The sequence below is a fragment of the Delphinapterus leucas genome, chromosome 11, assembly GCF_059928025.1.
Source record: "Delphinapterus leucas isolate spDelLeu-1000000601 "Yukka" chromosome 11, BTC_Dleu_Yukka2, whole genome shotgun sequence".
Taxonomy (NCBI): domain Eukaryota; kingdom Metazoa; phylum Chordata; class Mammalia; order Artiodactyla; family Monodontidae; genus Delphinapterus; species Delphinapterus leucas.
The window spans coordinates 6,846,919-6,858,079 of record NC_143139.1 but is presented as its reverse complement, the minus strand read 5'-3'; the positions used below and the strand labels follow the sequence as shown (position 1 = coordinate 6,858,079).

The 11,161-nt window shown below is 56.6% G+C and overlaps 1 protein-coding gene across 3 annotated transcripts; it reads left to right on the top strand.

Moving 5' to 3' along the window:
- Positions 1-210: 210 nt before the first annotated feature.
- PIANP (PILR alpha associated neural protein) lies at positions 211-9,885 on the top strand. Of its 3 annotated transcripts, XM_022577421.3 has the most exons (6): positions 211-1,954; positions 4,102-4,161; positions 4,405-4,916; positions 5,664-5,745; positions 6,538-6,759; positions 7,072-9,885. In XM_022577421.3, exons 2-6 carry the CDS (start codon positions 4,145-4,147, stop codon positions 7,091-7,093), a joined length of 855 nt encoding a protein of 284 aa, XP_022433129.1. In that variant the 5' UTR covers positions 211-1,954; positions 4,102-4,144; the 3' UTR covers positions 7,094-9,885. The 3 variants fall into 3 exon arrangements, with proteins under 3 accessions (XP_022433129.1, XP_089776353.1, XP_089776352.1); XM_089920227.1 differs by having other exon boundaries at positions 4,102-4,916; XM_089920226.1 differs by lacking the exon at positions 211-1,954 and having other exon boundaries at positions 3,795-4,916.
- The last annotated feature ends 1,276 nt before the right edge of the window (positions 9,886-11,161 follow it).

The following is an 11,161-nucleotide window of genomic DNA, read 5'->3' as shown; positions in this document are numbered from 1 at the left end:
TTAAAAGGAACGAAATTGGGTCATTAGTAGAGACGTGGATGAATCTATAGACTGTCATACAGAGTGAAGTAAGTCAGAAAGAGAAAAACAAATATCGTATATTAATGCATATATGTGGAACCTAGAAAAATGGTACAGATGAACCGTTTTGCAGGGCAGAAATTGAGACACAGATGTAGAGAACAAACGTATGGACATCAAGCGGGGAAAGCGGCGGGGGGTTGGGGGTGGTGGTGGTGGGATGAATTGGGAGATTGGGATTGACATATATACACTAATATGTATAAAATGGATAACTAATAAGAACCTGCTGTATAAAAAAATTACTAGATATTGTGAAGACTAGTTTGTAAAGGGCAAGGGCAGAAGCAACAAGATTATAGCAAGATTATAACAATGATGGAGAGAAGGAGATGAATTCAGGACATATTTTAGATGCAGAGCTCACAGGACTTGCTGATGAATTAGATACACGGTGGGAATCAGTGAGAAAAGGGAAAGGGAGGAAGGATGTTTCCTAGGTTTTTAGCCTGAACAAGCAGAAGCCATCATATCCCCAGATGGGGAACACTACTGGGAGAGGAATGGATTGGTTGGGGGCAGCAGTGGTAATTCGAGACATCTATTTGAGCCATAGGAGCTTTATATGGCTATTAGGCATCCAAGTGGAGATGTCAAGTAGGCTGTTGGATAAACGAGTCTGGAGCGCTGGATATAAATTTAGGACTTGCTGACATTTACATAGTATTTAAGCCCTGGGACTGGATGACATCACTGGACAGAGAATGTGGAACGAGAAGGGGGCCAAGGACTAAGCCCTAGCAAGTTCTCACATTTAGAGGTCAGGCAGAAGACGGAGAAGGAAAAGCCAGGGAGGATGAAGGGAAATTAGAAGAGTGTAATGTCCTAGAAGTACAACTCAAGTAAAACAGGGTAACCTGAAGTGGGGGCGGGTAGGACAGGATGAGAGTGGGGGCAGGGGAAGCCCATTTAGATAGAGAGGTTAGGGAAGGCCTCGCAGAGGAGGTGACATTGGATCTAACTGAAATTTTAATCAAATGAGTGAATCATTGTGAAAAGCCAGGGTAAAACATTCCAGGCAGTGGGAACAGCAAATGCAAAGGCCCTGTGGCAGGTTAAGCCCTTCTAACTGTAGTAACATAGATCAGGTCCAGTGTGGCTGGGGCATGAAGAGTGTTAGGAGGGGCGGGGCCAGGTTATACAGGGCCCTGTAAGTCACGGTGAGGAGTTTGATACTCTGAGCGCAAGAAAAGCTGAGTAATGCAACTCGGTCTACCTATTTTAAAGATCGTTTGGTTTGCTTCGGGGAGAATGCATTGCAGCAGGACCAGAATGGAATCAGGCGATCAAGCTGTTGGGATAATCCAAGGTCTCCACTCCCACCCTGACCCCGACCTCATCCCCAGCACTCAGCACTCTCCAGCAGGGGCGAAACAGAGTTGGGGTCACAGAGCTTTGGGTGGCTCAGAATCTCAGAGATTGACCGGGGCAACCAAGGGTGTCCATGGAGGTGGGGTGAAGGGTGGAGAAGCCCGCCACCGGAACCCGGGGAATCGGACGGTGCTCACCCTCCGCTGCCCTCTCGCATTCTCCACCTGGGACGCAGCCGGGCGCGGCTCCCCAGGCGCGGCAGCGGGAGGGTTAAACCATGCGGGAGGGGGAGAGGCGGAGACCAAGCGCTCCGAGCTGCCGCGCCGAGCCCCGCCGGGCCGAGCGCAGCCCGAGCCGAGCCGAGCCGAGCCGAGCATCTCCCGCCGCCGCCGCCGCCGCCGCCGCCGCCCCGCGCCCCGGGCGCCCGCCCCCACCCTCTACAGCACCCCGCTGCCCTCAGAACCCCCCGACCATGCCCAGTGCCCCACACGCTCCCGCGACCCCCCAGCCCGGCGCAGCCCCGAGCTCCCGCAGCCATCGCGCCGCCGCGCCAGGCATGCAGGTGAGCGAGAGGAACCCCCACGCCCCCGCCCGAGGGAGCCCGGCCCTGCCCTCCCCGACTCCGCGCCTTTCGCCCCCCGCCCCTCCAGGCGCGGTCCCTCGCCCGGCTCGAGCCTCCAGCCCGTAAGCGCGCCTTCCCCACCACGCTTTCCTTTGCTCCATGGGTCCCGACTCCATCCTGCCTTTCTGGCGCAGCGGTCGCCGTCCCCGCCGCTGCCTTCCTCCCGCCTTGGGCTCAACCCCCGGCTCCTTGCATCCTCCAGCCTCGGCTTCCCTTTCTGCTCTCGGCGCTCCCGCCCGAGGAGACCCCTCGCCTACCTCCTGGTCCTCGTCCCCCGCCCCCCTTATCGCTTTCCAGCCCTGTCCAGGGAGCGTGGGCCTGTGGGAGGGGTGGGCTCGCGGCCGCGCTGGGGATGGGGCCCGGTTCCCCCAGCCCGAGGCTCCCGCCCCACCCCCAGCTCGTCTCCTGCGCACAACAGGTCGGTGAGGAGCGAGGGGAGGGTGGGGTGGCGCGCCAGCCAGGGGACTTGGGGCTTCCTGGACGGGGTGACTAAGGGGTGCGGGGTCCGGGGACTGGAGATGACGTTGGTTGGGGAGGTGGGATGCACAGGCGGAGAGGCGAGTGGGTCCTGGAGTCAGCTGGCCACAGACGTCCCTGGGAGCCCTTTTCCCCTCCCCTGGCTCACACGCCTTCCTCTGTCCCTGCAGCATCGTTCTTTTCCCGGTTCCGTCTCCCTTCTTCCCACCTGGCCCCCATCCCTGCCTCTCTCCGTAGCTCCGTATCCCTTTCCGTTGGAAGAAACAATTTCCATCTCCTCCATCTTTGCTGTTCCCGTTTTCCGTCCCCCGTCCCTTCCTTGTCTCATGTTGTCCTCAGTACCATGTTCTCTCCTTTCCCCCTTCCTTCCTCCCCATCCCTGGTCCCCTCCATCCCTCTTCTCCCTTCCCCTTCCACGATCTCCACTTCCCATCCTGCCTGGACCTTTCCTTCCTCCTCCTCCTGCCCTTCCTCCTTCTTCCCCGCTCCTGTGACCGCTTCACCCTCTCAGCTTCCCTCCCTGACCTTTACTCTCTGATCTCCTCTGCACCCCCCAGTCCATTCTTTCAGGACTAGCTAGCCCCCTTCATCTGCTTCCTCTTCACCTTTCTCTTCCCTTCTCACGCCTCACCAGCCTTCCCTGTCTCAGGCCATCATGCCTTCACATCTCTCCCCACAGCCCACTTCCCCAATCCCTTCCCCAGACTCTCCCACCTACTCCCCTGTTATTCTCTGAGAGGGTTTAATGTCCAGATTTAGACCCAGAATCCAGAGGACACCAAGTGTCATATCCTCATTCACTGGGGAGCCTGCTGCCGCAGCCTGGATCCACCACCCTCAGCTCTGAGAACGTGTCCTCCTCTTTCAAAACCATCCATCCCGATTCTCCTAGGACTCTTTACCCAGGAGAGCTACATTTGAGGGGGTGGCCTCTCCCCAACTCCACCTCCCCTCAGAGGGCACCTATGCATTTGGATGATGGAACATTGAGCAAATATTATATTCTGTAGTTTTCCTCCCGCCCACCTCTCTCTTTCTCTCTTTCCTTCCATCCCTCCATCTCCTGTTCCCCTGCTCCTGAAGGCGAGATTCCTGGGGCCATTCAATCATAAGAGAAAGGCCTCAGACAACAAGTGGGGTGGGCAGGCGGGGATGCTCCCCCTGTGCAACCACACACGTTCACACACTCACTCAGATTGACTTCCTCTTCCCTCCCCCACTCAGACTCCCTCCCTCCCTCGGTAGGTGCTCAAGGAATCACAAGGTTCTTGGCTCTAAATTAAGATCTAAGAAAAGCTAGGAGCTGTGGGCAGAGGAAGTGAGACGGAAGGAAGCCAGAGAAGTGAGAGTAGACCCTGGGGTGGGGAGGTAACAGAGACCTGGGAAGTTGTGTAGATAGGGGCTGGGGACTAGACAGGGGACCACTCTGGGGGTTCCCCTCCCCGCTCCCCACCCCCCGCAAGAGGATGCTAGGCAGCCGTGGGTCCTGAGTGGCAGCAGCATAGCTGGCAGCCACAGCTGGGAGGGGAGATGGAGGTGAGTTGGTGGATGAATGAGCTGGGGAAGTACTCAGGGCAGGGTTGGGATGTGACGACCCCTCTCTCCCCCAGTAAAGGCTGAAAACCTGGGTCATCTCTGAGGAAGATCTCGGACATGGAGTCCAGAATGTGGTAAGTCTGGCCCAGCAGGTGAAGCTTGGAAGCCACTTTCCCTGGGGTCTTGGCCCTTTCCCTCCTAGGCCCACCCGGGGCCTTCCATCCTGAGGGCTAGACCCTAGGAAGATGGGAAATGAGACCAGTCTTCCCAAGGCCCACCTACTTTTTGCACAGAGTCTTGGAAGGAGGCGGCCTGTCCTCTGCACACATAAGCCCAAGATGGCCTTGGTTTCACCCGCTCTCTCTCTCTTCCTGCAGGCCTGCGCTGCTGCTGTCCCATCTCCTCCCTCTCTGGCCACTGCTGTTGCTGCCCCTCCCACCGCCTGCCCAAGGTTCCTCCTCCTCCCCTCGGACCCCACCAGCCCCAGCCCGGCCCCCCTGTGCCCGGGGAGGGCCCTCAGCCCCACGCCATGTGTGCGTGTGGGAGCGGGCACCTCCACCAAGCCGCTCCCCACGGGTCCCAAGATCACGTCGGCAAGTCCTGCCGGGCACCTCGCCCCCAGCCACCCCATCAGGCTTTGAAGAGGGGCCACCCTCATCCCAGTACCCCTGGGCTATTGTGTGGGGTCCTACAGTGTCTCGAGAGGATGGGGGGGACCCCAACTCTGCCAATCCTGGATTTCTGCCCCTGGACTATGGTTTCGCAGCCCCGCATGGGCTGGCCACCCCACACCCCAACTCAGACTCCATGCGGGGTGATGGAGATGGGCTTAGCCTTGGAGAAGCACCTGCCACCCTGCGGCCAGTCCTGTTCGGGGGCCGCGGGGAAGGTGAGTGGGAGTTGGGGAGGTTGGTAGGGATTTGGGGGTGGGGAGGCTGGCTGAAGACTCTAAAGGAAGCAACAGAGGTCCTGCCTGTTAGCTCCTTCCACAAATGTGTCGGGCACTAACGCTGGCACGGGAGGCCGAGATGAAGATGCATCTGAGCCTCAGAGGAGCTCAGGTCCACTGGAGAAGACAGATGTGTAAACACTCGGGGATGAGTCAATGTAATAAATTCTCTAATGGAGGTGTGCACAGCATGTTTTTAGGCAGAGAGAGAAGGGAGAGACTACTTCTGCCTGGGGATCAGGACACCCTCCAAGAACTGACATTTAAGCTGGACCTTGGAAACAGTGGGAGTATTCCAGGCAGAGGAAATGAACGAGCCCTTCAGGGTGACATCTCGGCTCAGGGAGCGCTGAGACGGGGCCAGTGGTCTGGGGGTGGGGCCAGGGTGGAGATGGACGTTTCCAGCCCCTAGTTTCTGTGCAGAGAGAGAAGATCTCTATGACCTTGGAACCTCCTCCTCATCCCATATATACAGAAGATTTGGGGAAGTGGAGAAAAAGGATTTGGGAGGAAAAGAGCTGAAAACTCTGTGGAAAGCCGATGATAAAAATAAAGCGGGGAGGCTCCAGAGAAGCAGAAAGAGTTGGGCAATGTGGCTTCAAACGGCAACGCTCCAACCCAACCTCCAGCCTCTCTCAGCTCCCTCCACCTCAAGCCTCCCTAAAAATTTCTCCCTACCCCAAGCAGGTGTGGACCCTCAGCTCTATGTCACAATCACCATCTCCGTCATCATTGTTCTCGTGGCCACTGGCATCATTTTCAAGTTCTGGTAAGCTGGGGTGGGGGGAGGAGATGCTGGCATCCCATCAGTGTTTGGCTACATTTGGCTGGAAGGAGGGAAGGAGCCAGGGCGGCGGTTTTGCTGGCGGTGGGATAGGAAGTGGTGGGTTAGGGCAAGATTTTGGGAAAAGGTAGGAAGGATTCGGGTGGGGGAAGCTCTGAGAAATGAGTGCAGATTCCTTCTGGGGAAACACAAAGGTGATGGGAGAGGGGGGGAGTCATTTGTGTGCACGGGGGCTTTGGTGGCCAGCCCTTGTCCCCGTATCCTGCACGACCCATTCTGCAGAGCCCCTTCTTAAGGCTGCCTGGGGAGGAGGGAGAAAAATCCGAGCTTCCTTTGCACACACTTAATATCGGGTCGCTCAGTCCTTCCCACTTTACTGCAAGAATCATTAGACTCAGGCGTCCAGGTCATTAGCTGACTTTGAACTAGAACTAAACCTGCCAGGCGCCTGCTGCAGAGGTTTGAAATGGCTCTGCTGGGTGTGCGTGGGGGAGAGGCGGTTCTGGGGGACTCTGTGTGTCTGTGGGGAGGAGCTACTCATTCTGTGGATCTGAACCAGGCGAGAGGGTGGCTTAGATTCCCGAGCCCCCTGGCGGGGAGAGGAAGTGGTTTTGTGGACGCGGTCTCAGGACACGGGGCTTAGGGACCTGTTAGAGGCTGGTTTCTCTGCTGTAGGATGTTGCGGGTGCCTGAGGGAGGCTAGGGGTGGCCAGCGCTGGAAGGCCAGGTTGGGGGCTTCCTGAGTGTGTGAGAACCTCTTTCCTTCCGGGGCACCAGCTGGGACCGTAGCCAGAAGCGGCGCAGGCCCTCTGGGCAGCAAGGTGCTCTGAGGCAGGAGGAGAGCCAGCAGCCCTTGACAGACCTGTCCCCAGCCGGGGTCACTGTGCTGGGGGCCTTCGGGGACTCGCCCACCCCCACCCCTGACCACGAGGAGCCCCGAGGGGGACCCCGGCCTGGGATGCCCCAGCCCAAGGGGGCTCCAGCCTTCCAGCTGAACCGGTGAGGGCAGGGCAGAGGGCTGGGAGGGCGGGCAGGGGAGGCACCTCGGGGCTGCGACTGTGGGTTTGGGGCGCTCCCTCCCGGGCGGGTGGAAAGGAGGCAGACCTGCCCCCCCACCCCGGGAGACTGGACCCCTCCTCACCGGGGCACCCTTCCATCTCCCGCTGTCTGTGGATCTGCGTCCTGTTCTCATGCTGCCATTTAACTCCAACTCTGCCCTCCTAAACTTGATCCCTTTTATTTCTTGGACTGCCCTCACCATTCTGGCCTGCCTCTTGGTTCCTGACGGTGCCCTTTCCCTTTTCCTCTCAGGATTCCCTTGGTGAATCTGTGATCCCCCCCAAGCCTGGGCTGCCACCAAGCAGGGGGCCAAGGGGCCGGCACAGCCCCCATCCCGCTGAGGGCAGGGCGGCTGTGGGCGCCTCGGAACACTCGCTAGCCCGCGGGTGAGCGCACCTGCTCAGCCTCCTTTAGGTGGGGGCCTCACATATCTGTGGCTTTTGGCCCCCGGCCCCGCCCTGGCACACTCACATGAGAGCCTTGCACACTCACCTCTCCCCTCACGAGCCACTGCACACACTCATGCTCTTGTACGGCCAGTCTCCCTAGCCACGTCTCTCCCCTCCGCGGATCCCTCACGTCCTCCCTTTCGTCTCACACTGTTTCCTTTGTCTTCTCCCCCGTCCCACCCCATCACTCAGTGGCCCATCACTCAGAGGTCAGTGGGTGACTCCCGTGGACTCTCGTGTGCATGTCCCGGCCCCGCGCTGTGGCGTTGTGTGTCATGCTCACACTCTCGCCTCATGAACACTCACTGATTGAGTTTCTGTGGCCCCTGCATGCTGCCCCGGAGGTGGGTGGGAGGTGAGCTGGGGGCTCCATGGGCCTCCATCTGTCGCGGTCCCATCCCGCTCCGCGTCACGTGTTTCGCTGTCTCCCCCATCCCGCTCCGAGGGCTCCCTGTGGGAATGGGAGTACTGAGGGCGCAAACTCCCACCCCCTCCACTGCTAAATTCTGTTGTCTGGGAGATGGCTTTTGGGGAGTCACCCGCTGCACTACATGAGAAAGGGGCTCCCATGTGCCCTCCCCTGCTTCCCGAGTCCTTCTGTCTCGTCTGTCCTGGCTGTCTGTGTGTGTCACTCTGGAATTCAGAGCCCCCTGAGCCAGTCCTCCACTTGCCGGCCTCCCTGAGGGCCTCCGTAACTCCACCTAGGCTGCCAGGGACCGGAGCCAGCTGGTTCAAGGCCATCGGGAGCTCTGCCTCCCAACCCGCCCCTCCCTCCCTCCCTCCCTCCTTGGTTCCTCCACTCTCCCTCCTTTTTCACCGCCCCCCCCTCAGGTTTGTCCTGACTTCTCATGGCTTTCCCACCTTCCTTCCTACTTCCCTCTCTTACCTGGCTCCTATGCTGTGATATATATTTTTGTATTATCTCTTTCTTCTTGTGGTGATAATCTTGAATTCTTGTGGGATGTAAGTTTCAAAATTTTCAAATAAAGCCTTTGCAAGATACCTGAGTCCCCTGGTTCTGCCTTATGAGCCCCACAGAGAGAAGAGGAGGAGGGGCGATGGGCAGCTAAGAGGGAAGAAAAGAAGGATGGGGGGGGTGCGGGTAACCCCTCCGGACCCGATGTGACCTGGCCTGCTCTGACCCGGGGTTGGGATTCGGGGGCTTTGACTCGGGATGGAATGGAAGGAAGAGACTCTGAAGGGGGCAGTCTTGACAAGGAGCAGCCGGAGCAAGAGAGAAACCGGAAGAGTGGTTTGTTAATTGCTAGAGAAGGTCAAGAGAGACCACGAAAAAGGAGGTAGAAGAAAAGGGAAACTTACGTAGAAGCACAGGCGATGGCGCAAGCAAGAAAAGGAAGAGGAGAGCGCTGATAGACACATGGAGGTTGAAGGGCAAAAGGAGAAGAAAAAATGGAGCAACGGGCAAGCGATGAGAGGGAGCCGCAGTAAAGAGGCTGGCTGCCCTGCTTGCTTTATTTGCAGCCTTGCTCCCTCACCCGCCCCCACCCACAGCTGCCCCCAGAAGCCCCGCGGTTAGCTCTCGTTAGCTTTCCCCGCTCTGCCCTCTCTGAGAGGCACTGCTGGGGTGTGGGCGTGGAATCGAGGGGTGCGTTTGGAGGAGGGAAAGCGGGCTGCCCAGCTGGGATCAGTCACCTCTGAGCCCCCAGTTCTAGGTCTGGCTCTCGTAACAGCCCTGCAAAAACCCACACGGCAGCCTCTCAGCTGTTGCTAGGTTCTGTTGCCATGGTAACCACCCAGGTCCCATTTCTCCCCACACCCCCATCTGTGCCCCACTTGCTCCCTGGAAATGGGGGCGCTCCAGGGAGGAGAGGAGATGGTCACGTGCAAGAGGGGGGCTGCCCTGGCCTGTGTTGGCCTCCATGTATTTATTTTTGCAGTTAGAATCAGGAATGTCTGTGGATCTGTAGGTGGGTGCTTTAGGGGTTGGGGCGCTTTACTGCGTACTCAAGTGAAGTGTGGCTGAGTCCACGAAGCACACAACAGTGAGCGAGGTGGAGGGAGTGTATTTCTCAGGATCAGAGCTGTTTGTGGGTTCGGGTCATCAGACTCCCTAAGAAAAAGAAGAAAGAAGCAGATCCGGGCCAAGGAGTGATGAACCAGCTAAAAGCAGAGGTGCGAGGCAAACATTCTGCTGAGGCGGGCTCAGCGTCAACCCAGTGGGACCTGAAGAGACCCCAGCCTGAAGCTGGTGGAAGGGAGAGGGCTGGATGAGACCTGAGAGTGCAGGAAGAGGTGCTGCTGGGTTGGGCTGGAGGCAGTGAGGGACGGACCTGAGGAGGAGGGGGAGGAGGAGGGGGGGAGGAGATTGACGGGAGAGGAAGCCTCATTACCCTTTCCCTTCCTTCCCCACAGGAATCTAGTCCTTGTCAGGTGGGGGTTGGGGGGAAGAGGAGGCGCAGAAGGGGAAGAGCTGAAGTGCCCGGACAGCACATGTCTCTTATCACCTTCCTCTTCAGAGGGACGGTGTGACCCCAGGGCTCATCCATATGCAAAAGGCACACATGAAGGTCCCTAATGAAGAGGGACTTAATTATCACCTCATTAGACTGCTGTTTCCCTAAATTTAAATAACTTAAAATACACCAGCAAGACACAGGAAATTCTTACCTGTTCCTTCTCCCTAAATGCCCTCCTTCCCCATGGAAAGTCAGATGGCAGGGAGAGACAGAGGAGAAAGATGTCCGAGTCTTCTGAGTTGTCCTAAAGGAATGATCCCAAACTAAATCCCATTGTAATGCTAACCAGGAAGAGTCAGGAGGCCCTGGGGAAGGATCCTAACTTTATCTCATGTAGTCTTGAAACTGAAACTATGGGGCCTCGGGAGGTCCTCAGAAGGCTCCAAGTGGCAAAGGAGTCACTGCTTAGTCACAGACCAAGAACACAAACAGTGGCCATACTACCCCTTTGCTTCTTGGAGGCCACCCATCACTACTGGGACCCGCATCTCTCATCTGTATGCTTTCTTTGCCTCCTGAGCTGTGCATCAAATGACTAAGCCAGGCTTCTCTTAAGCATTTTTCTGGAATGCTTACCATTGTGGCTCAGACCAAACCAGGGAGTGGGGAAGCCCCCAGGAGGAGGGATCTCCCAGGCAGAGCGCAGGGTGTGGAAGTGATTCAAGATGGAAACAGTGTGCCAGCTGGAAAACCCCAGGCTAAAATTAACAGCCCTCCTCCCCCTACGCCCCACATTTATCTCTCTAAAGCTTTTCTCTAAGGAGTTCAAAGCACTAAAACTTGCTTCTTATAGCAAGGGCAGCAGCAGGGTTGACAATTGGAGACACCGAGGCCCGGGGGGGTGCCAGTTATTGTAAATAGGAGAAGAACAGAAAGAGAACCAGAACTTATAGTGATTACCACCATTTTGCTCCCACTTTTCTATCTCTGCCCCCAAAGTCAAGGTTTCTCAAATCATCGATCTCTAACCCATACAGTAACTACGTCTGGTCACATCTGCGCCCTTAAGACCCTTATCCTATTGTGTCACTATTGGGTTGACACAGACAGGTTACAGAGTCACAAAATGTGATAAAGAGAGCGGACGCTTTAAAAAAGATACAAATACATATCTTCTATTTAAACATTTAATTGGAATTTTTATTTTTAGGTGTCTTTTGCTACTTCCTGGGGAAGCTGTGACCTTGGGGAAAATCACTTAAGTCTTCAGAGTCTTATGTTCATTATATGTAAAATTTGGCATTACAGTTATTCCTATCGGGGTTATTTTGATCTCTAAGCAAGGAACTATTACTGTTAATAGGAGGCACTTTGATTCTGTTTCACTCAAAATAGAGCTGAGCCCAGAGGGATTCTGGTCAGATCTGGGACAGGCTGGTGGCAGCATTCATTTACTCAAATAGCATGTATTTATTT